At 39.7% G+C, this 14,434-nt stretch overlaps 1 protein-coding gene across 3 annotated transcripts; it reads left to right on the top strand.

Moving 5' to 3' along the window:
- The first annotated feature begins 589 nt into the window (after positions 1–589).
- cldn19 (claudin 19) lies at positions 590–14,190 on the top strand. Of its 3 annotated transcripts, none has more exons than XM_031754925.2 (5): positions 590–1,395; positions 7,461–7,625; positions 8,731–8,815; positions 10,512–10,658; positions 12,784–14,190. In XM_031754925.2, exons 1-5 carry the CDS (start codon positions 1,173–1,175, stop codon positions 12,818–12,820), a joined length of 657 nt encoding a protein of 218 aa, XP_031610785.1. In that variant the 5' UTR covers positions 590–1,172; the 3' UTR covers positions 12,821–14,190. The 3 variants fall into 3 exon arrangements, with proteins under 3 accessions (XP_031610785.1, XP_031610786.1, XP_031610784.1); XM_031754924.2 differs by having other exon boundaries at positions 592–1,395; positions 13,282–14,190; XM_031754926.2 differs by having other exon boundaries at positions 591–1,395; positions 10,512–14,190.
- The last annotated feature ends 244 nt before the right edge of the window (positions 14,191–14,434 follow it).

Below are 14,434 nucleotides of genomic sequence, written 5' to 3'. Positions count from 1 at the left end.
TGATAGGGCATGCAGCTATGGGAAAAACGGGTTCCTGCACTCTCCACACACACAAAGGGCCGGAGTGTGTCTTCCATTTACAGCTGGTAAGGATGTACAGTTGGCTGAACTCTCTCGCGCTCTTTTCTCTCTCTTCATTTATTGGGGTTGCCATGGTGATAAGGGGAGGCTTGCCTCGGCGGCCCATAATTTGCAGAGAGCCTGTCTGGATGTGACATGCTCTTTACAGGCTCGGCATTGTTTGGAGGCTGATTTATGTACATTTGTTGCGCTTCATTGCAACCTTCTCCACACCTCCAACTGAGGTGGTAGACTTTTAAAGAATCAGCACATGTACCATGCACTGATTCGTCTTATTTTGGAATTCCCCAGTTGGATTAGCACAGTCTTATAAGAATTGCCTAATTCTGACTCCACCTATGGTGTTTTCCCTCCAAAGCCAGATCTTTTTGCTTTTTCTTTCTGTCTCTGTTTGAAACAGCTCTTACTCTCCTCTATCAACCCTTTCCTCCTCCCTCCCAGAAGGCGTTGCTACAACACAGTCCAATCAGAACCAACCCATTTATTCATCCCTCCACGGTCAGCTTGTTGTGTCCACATGTTTCTTTTTTCTTTTTTCCCATTTTTTCCTTCTACCCCTTATTGTGCCACTTGAGCCTGGAGTAGATAGAAAGACTGTAGTGGAGTGAAAGTTAGCAAGCAACTGAGAGAAAGACAGAAAGAGAGAGCCCGGAGGAAGTCATGCAGAGTGTGAGGCAGCCCAGCGGCAATGCTTGATGAACTGAACTGCTGACCAGAAACTCTTTCTTCACTTTGACTGAACCTCACAGGGATCAAGAAATCAGACGAGAGATTCCTGATCTGAAGAGATCAACTCGTTGTCCTCACTGAGGGGCAGAAAAACCAGGCAAGGACGTGGAGAGGAAAAAGAGAGTGTTAGAGACAAGGAGACAGAGGAGAGTTCTACAAATGCAAATTGGAGCAGAAGAGCACAAGGAGATGCTCAGAGGGACCAGATAGTGGCAAGAAAAGCAAGACAAGTAGCAAGTGTGCCCACAGAGACCACGCAAAGAAAGGGCGACGCATTAGGAGGAGTTAGAAGCTGTTGCAAGTCAAGCAGGGAGAGAAAGAACAAATCAAGACAGAAAACAGAGAGACAGTGTTAGAGAAGGATGGCTAACTCAGGTCTACAGTTGTTGGGTTACTTTCTGGCATTGGGTGGCTGGATTGGCATCATCTCCACAACTGCCTTGCCCCAGTGGAAGCAGTCATCGTACGCCGGCGATGCCATCATCACTGCCGTGGGTCTGTACGAGGGGCTGTGGATGAGCTGTGCCTCACAGAGTACGGGACAGGTGCAGTGCAAGATCTTTGACTCCATGCTCTCGCTGGACAGTGAGTACCACATTTGAATTTGCTCCTAAAACCCAAGGATCTCGTAGCAGCTTGCACTTTTCCTACTCACAATGATGTCCCTGTCTTTTAAGAAATCCATTATGATCGATGTTAGGTATCATTTCTGTTTGAAGTGCATGTTCATTGTAAAAGATTTTCAGGTTTGATTCTGTTGGATCAACATGCACATCTTACAATGTTGGATGTTTTTTGGGGTGACTGTGAAGTTATATTCAATGTGTAATTACTCAGATGACGAAAGGGCACGAGCAAAATTCAATTAAACTGCTAATGCGCTGATAAACCTCTTTTTCTTTTCAAGCACACTCCTTCCTTTCTTTCAAACTACTTTCCTTATTTTATTTTATATTTTTAATTACCGTAATATTTGTCAACCTTTTGTTCTGCTTTGTTATACAAAATCTTCTCAGGAAACATCTTTTGTGGTACACTACACATGACAACAATTATTATAGTATGACCCATTTATGTGTGCTGACTTTTGCCATTAATCAGCAGCAAAAACAGAAGAAAAACAACTCCCTGAGTGCTAAATGCTAACTGGGATGCAATAAACATGCAAGCTATAAATCTTACTTCAAATGCTGCTGTTCACATCTTCATTACAGCTTAGTTTCTTTATTAGAACTCCAAAACACCATGCGTAGAGTGTGATGAGTAGGAGGGGGTGAGGAATGTGGGGTTCGGACGTAAATTAGCTCAGAATACGAGTCTCTTGTCATCTCCAATCTGTAAGCTGGACCTAGTGACTCATAATTAAAGGCACACAGATTATATGAATCCATCTATCTACTGTCTGCTTAAATTATCCTATTAGAGATTCTAATGAAAGACTAGCGGGTGTTAAGGGGGGGAGGCTTGGTCAGAAGGCACTTTCACAATACAATTCATTTGTTTTTCTCTGTGGTTACTGCTGTGGCACGCTTTCCTTGGAACAACAAATGAGGCACTTTGCAAACATTTTGGCGGTTCTGTGAGTCCTAATATCAACACATTTTCTGATGGCGATTGTTGTGATGGGGCGTCCGAGCTGATCTCCCATCTCCTTTGGTTCCTTGCAGCAATAAGAACAGTGTATTGTCTTTGGGCATGAATAGAGGCCGTTAGGAGAAGAAAAGGGTAGTTGTTGAGCTAAAGTCCAGAGATATTCCCAGAATGTGCTCTATCGTCCCCACACGAGCACATTGTTCCACTTGTCCGTTAACCTCTTAACATCCATCGAGTCTCCTCGAGTTATTGTTGGATTTTGCTAAATAGACAATTATTCAGAAACTAGAAGATGTTACTTTTCAAATAAAGACTATCAGTCATTTGGCAAGACAGATTTTATGTTCCAAGCTTTCCATTTAAATCTTATAAACAGGTGATACATTTATAAAACTCTTTAGATGTTAACATGCAGCAGATTACCAGCATCTACAAACAGGGGACAGGGTTAGGACTAGGATAACATACCCAATGATTACAGAATAAAACGTTCTTGAACAATCCCTGCTTTATTTAGATTTTTCCCCAGACTATGAAACAGAACTGATTTAATCACATGTCCTGGGTCAGGTCGGAATCTCGGGTATTGGTTTGATCAGGCACAAATAGGTCTGAAGGAGCTCATCTCGCCTGGGTATGTTCGCAGCAGGAGCAGCATGTGACGGCGGGTATAATTGTTCACTAGACTGTGCTGATGTGGCCAAGCAAATGTGGTGGAAAGTGCCTCAGGTTTACTGAGCATTTTGCTCAAAAAGAAGACGGTGGTCAAAATAACAGACGGCTGTTATTTGCCAGATGAGGTGAAGGAGGATGGTGGTGCTGAAAGGACAGCTCTTTGCATCCAGTAAAATCTGAGCGTGACATTGAAGACATATCGACCTGCCTCTGCCAATCTGTGTGTCGCACTAAATAGCAACTTCTTGCACATTTGACATAAAAGGCATAGTTGCATCCTGTGGATGCTAGACATTCATGTAAAAGGTTAAGTCTGCTTTATAAATCGAACTTGACAATGAGTTTCTGAAGACACTATTCATAGTAAAATGTTTCTATTATACAATACATCTTGAAATGTATGCACCTTTGGTCAGCCAAACCTACTTTATCAATGGCCAGTTAGGTAGAAATGTTCTTGTATTAGATTCTTGTATTTCTTTTAAGATCAAAACCAACAATGTGTCTTTCCAAATTATTTGACATGTATACCCATCTGTCCCCATGCTTTGCACCCTCCATGATTCTTGAACTATGTCTCTAAAAATACAAATACATGTGTTGTAAAAAGGCTAAAATGTCCATCATAAAACTGTCGGTCAGGACACTAGTTTGACATCCAGGTGGGAGCTACTTTCCTTTCCACTTTCTGTTTGTGTAAGTTCTGGTAGGCCACAAAGTCAGCTCAGCTCAGTAGCGATTCTTGCAAATCAGCTGATTACTACGTCAGCTCACATCAGCTGATGGCTCAGCTGATACCATTCTACACATCCATTTGGAAAATCCTATCAGAGCTGCTAACACACCCCCAACTGGTCGTGGCAGATGGCCACCCCTCCCTGAGCCTGGTTCTGCCAGAGGTTTCTTCCTGTTAAACTGGAGTTTTCCCTTCCCACTGTCGTCAAAGTGATTGCTCATAGATGGCTGTCTGATAGTTGGGGTTTCTCTGTATTATTGTAGGGTTTTCACCTTACAATATTAAGCAACTTAAGACATCTGTTGTTGGGATCCGGTGCTATATAAATACAATTGAATGGAACAGAATTAAAATTCTGCAAAGCAAGCTACTTTGCAACCCACCTCCATGCTAGCTCTTCTTTTGATACTTTATCTGACTTACTCACAAGGGTTGTCATTGATGCATCCTCTGATCTGAGCTGGGGGCTTGCTTCTGCCCTCCACACCTTATGCTTAACTTGTATGCACATGTAAGGGCGGTATCAGATAAGAGTCATGCAGATGTAATTAGCAGTTGTCTTGAACTACAGTAATCTATGCTGAGTAAAAAAAAAAAAATCATGGTTTACAAAAGGTTCACACTGTTTAGAATAAATAAACAAGTTGTGAGTGAGACATAGCAAAAAATGGTTTTGTAGGACAATAATTTCAAATATTTAGTATGCATCCAAAACAGCCAATGAGGTCTTGCAGTGTGTGTGTGGACTCACACAGACACTAATAATGATATTTAGTAAACAAATAATGCTTCTTCTTGTGCAATTTATTTTTGGCATTGACAAATTAATTTAACTGGTATACACTGAAAAGAAAAGACTAAAGGGTCAAGAGAAACAGAAGTTTATTCTTTGAGTTGAAATTACATTGGAGGACTAAACTGTAAGTGTAAGGCACCGAGCAGGCAAAGAGCCAGTCTGTACAAAATAGACTCAAGTGACCTCACAATGGGACCTTACAGAGCCTACACACATACCCCCCCCGCACACACACACACACACACACACACACACACACACACACACACACACACACACACACACATCAAACTCACATACACTCACTGAAAGGTTGTGGCTGGTACTGCCAATCTTAGCAGTGGAAAAAGGGAACCTAGTGGGTGGGTGAGCCAGCCTTCAACCAACTCTCTTTCTCACTTTCAATCCCTTCTTCTAGTCTCACCAAGGAAAACCGGTCAGTGGAGTCATTAGCCTAAACCCCCGCACACCAGGAATGTCCACAGTGAATGAAAAATAACAGCAAAAAAACACGAAAAATTTTCAAACCTCTCTCTTTGGAAGACCATTCAGATACTCCATCAAAAGGAGCGATGGAGCCATAAATCAGACTTCAAAGATTGTTCCCCCTTCATAAGTCCCTTCAGATCAGCTTTTGAAATGCTGCTTCACTGCTGCACCATGAATGATGGTGTGTGTATTTCTGTCACAATGACAAACGGTGACTTTAGCTTCCATCTCAGGCTGATACTCAACTGCTCTTTTTGAACTTACAGTTTATTCAGCGAAAATGTGGTAGAAAGCGGGGGTACAGAACTCAGAGAATCGTGATACGAAATCTTTGAGAGGATTCTGCAACAGCAAGGATATTGGTAAAAATCATAGAAGTACTACAGCAAAGAAAAAATTAATACCTTGTTTTGAGAAAAGACATTTATTTCATCAGATTTGACTGGCATTTGTTAACAGTAGAACAAGTCAACAAACACTTTTTCTGACACAGTTCTTGAAATCCTTACTACACATCAAACTATTCAGTAAGAACTTATAATATTAACCAAAGTGTAATAAGGGTACATTTAAAGTTAAATGTTAATGTTAAGAAATACTGAAATAACTGATAATATTTACAAGTCATTATTAAAGTTCTACATTATGTTTATTTGTAAAATTATAGTTTGTATAATAAGAAAATTGACTTAATTTTAACATATGGTATATTGTATTGTGTATCATATTGCAGCTGACAAGATTCACTTCAGTTTTATTTATAGAGCGACAAATCACAACAACAGTCGCCTTAATGTGCTAGAGATTATGACAATTATATAACAATTAAATCCTTGCATTTACATTTTTTATGCTATACCATAATCAACAATTTTGTGATAAAGGTTTAATTTCTGACCTGTTCTCATTCCTGGGGGATCAACTATTGATGCTTCAGGCACGTGCGCTTTGAAGATTCAACGTCAGTGCTGTGGGAATAGTGAGACCAACACCCCTGACTTTGGCCGTATGCTGAACCAAACCAAGTCAAGACTGTCTAAGAATAAAAGGAAACTAAATACTTAGTAACCATTTACGAACCAATATAGTCATCAGCAGAAACATTACAACTACCACCAGACAATGTCCACAAATCCGCCACTGACCTACTGTTATAAATTATCATCATATTGTTGGTTCACAATAAAAAAACTACCAATAGTAATATTGGTAGTTTAGTAATAACCAACAGTTCTTTTTTTTTCTTACCTAGTAACATCCACAATGTTTTCAGGAGATAAATAAAATGATATATTTCAAAGGTCCTGGAATATAGTGAGTGCATAATGGGATTTTTTTTTTAATGTGTCCTGGAGCTGTAAAAGCTAACAAAGGGGCAACACTAAAAAATGTACATAAATGAGTTTGCTGACTCTGTTGAATTGTTTTCTGTTCAGCGTGTTTCCTGGGACATGCAAACACAACACTGGCTACCGTTTTTTGAAAGTGATGCCTGTGATCTTGGCTGTGAAACCTCTATGAAAAATCCCCCTGTTTACTTTAATTACCATATTTGTCAGCTTTGTCAGATATCACAATCGAGATGCTGGAATTTCCATGTTTTCAACCGCCGCTGGGATTTCAACAATCCCCTCGCTTGCTGTAAATAAGGCACGCTCCATCAGTATTTTGACAGTATTATTAGGCGCTCAGCATTGCTTTGCCTTTAACGTGTCTTTGAGTGGCTGTTGTTGAGGCAGTACACTCACATTGCTGTGGCGACGGCCCCGCGAAAACAATCTTTCTTTGTGACAAAGCCACACTAATCCCACTGTTTGAAACATGTAAAGTGGGGCCTCCTACAGTCAGTGTGAGCCAGAGAGAGACTTTCATCTGAGTCATTTCCACCTACAGTCAATGTGTCTGTGCTCATATTGTGCTCTTACACATATGTGTGTAAATATGTGTAAATATGTTCCTCCCACTAAGTTATGTGTGCGCTGAGGCCTGTGTGGGCAGAGCATTCGATTTTAGAGACGACAAAACCACAGTGGAATGATGTGGAAAAGATTTGAAGGATCATTTACAGTTCCAGAGTTTGGCCAGTAAAGTCACCTCTGGAACTACCCTGCTTGGAAAAGTAGGACAGTGGTGGACTCTCCCTAATGATCTGTCTGTCATAAATGCATGTGGTCTCCCATCAACCCTGCATGGCATGTATAGCTTCATTCCCCTCAGTTTTCACTTTCATGTTTAGAAATATTTGTGTCTTTCCAAATGATGGGCTGAAAGACTCTTTTCTTTTCTGTTTTCTCATCTCCTCACCACTTCTACATCCTCTACTTCATGTTTTATCTCTTTCCTGCCCTCTTTTTTATCTAGTCCACATCCAGACATGCCGGGCCCTTATGGTGGTGTCAGTACTGCTGGGCTTTATTGGGATCATCGTCAGCGTGGTGGGCATGAAGTGTACCAAGGTGGGAGATAACAACCCAGCCACCAAGACCCGCATCGCTATGACCGGAGGAGCACTCTTTCTGCTTGCAGGTGTGACTGCTGTTTTGCTTCATTTGCCAGCATAAAAATACGCTGTATTTCCGGCATTCAATGCATTTAGCAAGAGTGGTCTGGCATTTTTCTTGCAGTAGGGGTCTTCTGGGTAATTAGAGTCCCTGCTGTAAACAGGAAGTGGTCATTTTCGAGGCATTAGCTCTTGACCTCAGACCACAATCCCAAGGGAAGAAATTAAACTAAACAAGGATTTACTAAGCCAAGTCATTGGTGTGTTGTAGCAACAGAATTAATTAGTGTAGTAAACTAATAGATAAAATAAAATAAAAAGAAATAAAAAAATGACCGAGAAATTTCTGTCAAAAGCAGTGTACGTGCATCTCTACACACACACACACACACACACACACACACATACCCATATATATATATATATATATATATATGTTTATATATATATATATATATATATATATGTGTGTGTGTGTGTGTGTGTGTGTGTGTGTGTGTTTCTTTAAGCATTCTTAATGACAGTGGTGCTAAAAAAGTCTGAGGGAGAACAAGTTCTGGTGCCTCTGCAGTGTGGAAAAGAGCAGCTGCCATGGACTGTCCATGATGGAAAGCAGTGTGTTCACTCACCTCCTATCCTTCATTGACTCAACATGTCCACATTTTGGACAACGATGATTCCAGACTTGTGAATTAGTTTCTGCTACCATCTCTTGCACTGATGCTGCCTTCAGCAGACAACAGCAAAGTAGATCACACCTACTTCCACAGACTGGGAGAAGAACATGTTGCTGTTTACACTGAAGGATCTGAGCTTCCACACATTCCACCCCATTCTTGTACACAGCATCGCTGTTGATCCTTCATTCCAGTCTTTCCTTCAGGTGAACACCTAAGAACCTGTAGCCATCCGTTGTTTCAACTTCCTCACCCATGAGACATCTCCTGGGCTTAGTTGTAGTGTTTTCCCCTAGAAGAAGAAGTTCCTATGTCTCACTGACTTTCAGAAAGAGGTGATTTCTGCCAGACCACTCTGCAAAGCACCTTGCCCGCTCCCTGTACTCCAGTTCCTGTAGTGTCATCAGAGAAGTTCTGCAGGTAACATGGTCCTTACCTGTTTCTCCCTCCGCAGGTTTATGCACACTGGTTTCTGTGTCCTGGTATGCCACTCAGGTGTCCTATCAGTTCTTTAACCCAAATACACCACCCAATGCCAGGTATGTGAATCATACTCCATTCTGTTTGAGCTGAGGGTTTAATCTCTTCATTTAAAGAACAAATGTACTGTAATGTACATTCTACTTTACGTGCCACTCAAATAATAAAAAGCTGCTGTGATTACAGTCATCATTATTAATGACTTCAACTGCAGACCATATATTTCATGGATTTTTAGGTATGTAAATATTTACAGTTGCAAGTATCAGATCAGATCTCAAATAAATATCACAATATCATATAATGAGATTGCAATGTGTGCAATAGTTTAATCTTTCTTTAAAATGTTGTTGAAAAGAAAAAATGCAGAGGTGGGAGACACTAAATAGCCTGAATAAAAGACATCTCACAGTAAGACTGTTTAGTTGATCTAACTCTGTGGAAAGTTTTCAGTTATCACTCTCTTGCTTGTATTTGTGCTCAGTCTTCTTATTTTGTTTGTTTGTTTGTTTGTATATTTGAAAATGTCATATTTTAGACTAGTCAAGAGGTTTTGTTGTACATAAAAGAAAAAGGCATAAGTAAGCAGACTTCATCTCAAAGGTTTGAGGGACAATTAACATGATGTGATAAACTGGAACTACAGCCAGTGACAAAGATTCTGCAGTCAAATTACTGTTAAACTTAATGTGTTCTGTTTACAAAAACCACCTAGATGTGGCCAATAAAAATATTTAAGATAAGATAAGATAAGATAAGATAAGATAAGATAAGACTTTATTGATCCCACGACGGGGAAATTTTTGTGTTACCTCAGCTCAGGTACAGATATCAGAAGGAAAATACAAAAAATACAAATAAGTACAAACAATGAAAAATAAGTAAGATAATACACTATATACAACGGTAGCATACACAGTATGTGATTATGGATATGGTTGTGGAAATATGCAAGACATAAACTATATAGCTTAACATAACTATTGTACCACTACTATTCCTATGTATAGACATGTACACACACACATGCACACACTAAATATACATATTTATACATATGTATGTACATATATACCTGCACACGTCCATACACATAGAAGGTCTATTACGCATGAAGTGGTGACCATGGATGTTCACAGTGTCCAGTGACTTATGACATCGTGATTTAGGATTAGTTGCAGACACGACCAGTTTCAGCTGCTAATATCTGTATGATATATACGTCTAAAATAGCCAGTGTTACTGGTTGCTGTTAAAAAGATAAATGTGTTCAGCTGTAAACTGTTGTAAGTTATTACTAAAATAGTTGCTAATAGTTGCTAATAATGGCTGATAAATATGATAAATATGTGATTAATTTTGCAACATCATTTCCAAATATTTGCTGATTTTGGCTTATAAATATGATCAACGTGCGATGCTAATAGTTCCCAGTTATGAAAAAAAAGGAAAAACAACAAAACAAATCATTTAATACCAGTAGTTGTTAATTTTATCAAGTATTAAAGCTGTAAAGCTCCTCTTATGACTAATAAAATTATCTGAAATAAGCAGCTGTAATTATTAACATTTTGTTACACTGGTACATGTGTATGCTAGTGGTTAGTCTTGAATATCTAATAATTAAAATAATACATTTTTTATCCATTTTATATCGCCCATACTTCAATATCAATTTGTCCTTTATTTTTGTGTATGTCTTTTTATGTCAGCATTTACACCTTATGCCTTGTTTATATCTTATTTCCTGTGCAGGTATGAGTTTGGCTCAGCCTTGTTTGTCGGATGGGCAGCAGCCAGTCTGACTGTTCTGGGTGGCTCTCTGCTGTGCTGCTCCTGCTCCAAAGAAGATATGCGAGGACAGCAATATTACCGCCAATCACAGCCTTCCACAGCAAGGGAGTACGTGTAAACCCCAACCACTTCCAGCAGTCACCCAAACAGAGAGCAGAGGACACGCTTGGCACCACCCTCTTTTTTCCCTTCTAAATCTAACAAAAAGACTATCATGCATACACACATGCAATCATTTAGCTCAAAGACACTTCTGTTCTTATACAGCAATACACAACATATGAAGTTGTACATATATGAGCATATTAGCTACCAGTAGGATGTATGTGGCTATGAACCTAAAGAAGTACTAACTTATACGTAGAAAGTGTTAAGCTTGTATTGTGAGTTGACATCTCCTGCTTTAATGTCATGATTTAATGTACTTTAAGAGGTAAGTACAGCGATATGATGAACACAAATTCAAGCACGGTACAGAAAAACGTTTGGAGCAAGTTACACAGCAAATTAAAGGGCATTTCTTATCTGAGGAAGTACTGCAAAACTTGCTGAACTTTTACTAGCATGTCCTGTGCTTCCTGGTTGGAGCTGCATTGGTGTTTTATCTCCAAATTGCCACATATGTTCACAGTCTACTGTTGCAGTTAAGTGTGTAAGGGGACAAGGCCTGACCCTGTGTGCAAATGAGAAAAAAATGATTTAAATTTGTAACTCCCAGAGTTTAGAGCTCTAAACCACCAAACCTTTTCTATCTTTATAATATAGAATTCAAAATAAATCAAAGAATTTCTATGTTCTTAATTTATTTATTTAAGCTGTCGAGTGTTATTCAAACAAACATAATGAATGACAGTAAAGAAGCAGGCGTGTCTGGTGTCCTCCTAAGTGATGAAGCCCCCGGACAACCATCTTTTTAACAGCTGAGAAAATTTCTCACATAAGATAAAACTACACAGTCCTTTTTTACACCACAAGGACTTGATGAAGACCGCACACGGGGACACAATCTGAACTGCAGGAGTGGAGGGTGAATTGTTAGTTAAAGGTGTTTGTTTAGATGTGTAATGAGTATGACTGCTGCTGTTTATCGCTCTTCCATTATACCTCACACGAAGAGAAAGAGGAGACTCTCATTGACACATATCATCACGCTCCATTTACTAACACCATCATTCCAGATTCATACACTCCCTCATCTCATAAGCTGTTGTATAACTAAACCAGTGCCTAAGATCTAAGTTATGTCACACACATGAATAATCTTACTGAGAAGCTAAAAGATGTCAGCATACTATTATCTATCTATAATTTAGCATGATGCTTCAAACACAGCTATAAGTAAATAGAAGTGTTATATTTAACGCCACTGTTTGGTTGATTGCATATAGAAAAAACAGGTGGTCTTCAACCCACTGACTACTCATTGAAGGTGAAGCACAATAGATACTTGCAACTATCGCCACATTAGACCCTTTAAAACTCAGCTGCTGCTAAATTGGCTCTTGAGTTCTCCCTTCATGCTCCCACATCACTTTGCCCTCATTTATGTTTCTAAAAGAGTTGGTCCATCACTGTTCCACATAAAAAAGCCATTAACTTTTCTTAGAATAGGTCCCAGTTGCCCCATTTCCCAGTTACATGGCTTCTCTTCTTAGAAGAGACTTATTTGTAGAGAGCTCTATTATTCTCAAACTTGGCAGGGGGACGGTGAAGGTCCATAGGAAATTCTTTGTACTTGTACTAAATAAAATGAGATGTCAATGGGATGTCAAGCATCTCTGCTCTGCTGTCGGTAGCGACTGTGACATCTCCCCATTTCTATATGATTGGAAATGAGCAACTAGGCCTATAAAGCCAACAAACAAGTGTTTACAGAGGTCAAGTCTGAAAGCCCTTTCCCCAGACACCTCTATAGAGGGAAGACTTTTATTTTTTTGCAGCTTCGAGTATGTCTCTTGTGGCAAAGAATGCAGGTTTAAGACAGTTCCACATCACCCCAGACTACAGTATAGCTGTTCATTGACTCTTTATGTTTCTGCCCACCTTTATTGGTCATTCTGTAGGGTAAATGTTTTATTTTAACCTGAACAGTGCTAGCCAGCTTCCATGTAACACTGATTCTCAAACCTGTCAGCTAACATCTCAGTCATCCCTCTGGCTCTCTAACATGGTGGGAATCTGAGAGTTCTTGATGTGTCTTATCCTGACTGTCTTCTTCTCTCCTCTAATTCAGGGCAGAGTTGTTGAGTGAAACTAGTTTCCCTGACTGATCAGCCCCCGCCTTTTTATCGAGGACTTTCCGACTGTCCCACCACTGTCTCCCCATCCCCCCTTCATTTCCTGTTACCTCTTTACCTCCCAATTTGGACCTCTTGTAGATGATTTCCTTTTACTCAATAATACATCTGCACCTTATCACTTTTAATGGGAACCAAGGTGTACTGTCTTCTTCCGACCCCCTCTCCGTCTCTGAGCCTTCTCTGTAAATATGGACTCGTGTGGTCAGATGTTTTCTTTAAGAAATAAGATATCAACCCTCTGCTACACCTCCTGTTCCCCCTTCTGTCCAAATATTGGTGCAAAGTTAACAATAAACTGAAACATACTGTTGTGCTGATTCGTAGTTTCACTTATAGCCTATGACCTCTGTTTTGGTAAATGTGAGGTTTTTTTCTTGTCGCTGTGACTGTACTTTGACTGAAACATGTCTTTTTTCCCTTTTGAATTGCAGACCAAATGTTAAAAGTACCCCACCAGAGAAAAGGGAGCAGTACTTGTAGTTTGGGAGAGTCTTCTGGCCCTACCATGGTTTAAATTCTGTCAACAGACAAAACCCTTTCACTGAGAAATTCAAAACAGACAAGAATGAATTTATGAACAGCAAACACTCAAGCATATTGCAACAACATATATTAATCTTTGTTGAGATTAATGAAATTGTTTGGGGAAACGTTTTATGAATTAGATGTACTTAGGGGGGTTTGACATCCTCATCTGTGTTGTTGACATTGGGAGAGACAGTCATTCAGGGTATGTTTTCTATAACATGTTAAAAAACCCAGGTGTATATACCACCAACTTTACTCCTTTTTTTTCTTTTTTTTACTACATATAATGTTTTACTACAGTGCCTTATAACACATGTTTGCACACATGTATGTGAATTCTGTTTTCCATCCCATCTGAGGGATGTGTGTCCACAGTTCCTCTGCAAGGACTTATGTTTCCCTCTGTTTCTATTGTTGGAGTTCAAAAAACGAATGTGAAGCTACTCTACAGTACCACATATACATGATAGATCTGCCACGTGTTGCCTTATGCCACTGTAAACTCTGTGCCTGTTTCCAAGTAGTCTGGACTGAGGATATACCAAGTGCATCCATTGTGTATCGTCAGGTGCCAATACGATTTTGTGTGAATGGAAGAGTCATCGTATTATTGACTCTTAAGGACGTACTGTATTGTGTGCTGTCTCCTGTACTAAGGAATGCCAGTTTGCTGAGAGTTAAAATGCCTGCATTTATTTACCATGCCATTCTTTTTCTCTAATATTTACCTCCTTCATGCCGTGTATCATCTCATTTACCTGTATACCTGTCTGTTTCCTTTAGAATGAAGTAAACAGAGATGGAAAAATGGATTTGGCTATGACTCTGTACTTTATCAGTTGTTTCCCTACTTTTCACCCTTGCCTGACTTTTTGCCCACTCCCCCCACTCATTCCTCCATTCCAGCTCAAATCCTTCTTTTACACCCTGTTGTTCAATAATTGCAGATGTGGAATTCCACTTCTGCTCCATTGGACTGAAGCCTTGTTGGAGCTGTGCTGAGCAAGTTAACCTTGTGAGTCCACCTCTGAGAATGTCTGGTGTTGTAGAGTTTGA

Source organism: Oreochromis aureus, linkage group 5 (genome assembly GCF_013358895.1).
Source record: "Oreochromis aureus strain Israel breed Guangdong linkage group 5, ZZ_aureus, whole genome shotgun sequence".
NCBI lineage: Eukaryota > Metazoa > Chordata > Actinopteri > Cichliformes > Cichlidae > Oreochromis > Oreochromis aureus.
The sequence above is the reverse complement of the archived record's forward strand: the minus strand, read 5'-3'. Positions and strand labels throughout refer to the sequence as shown.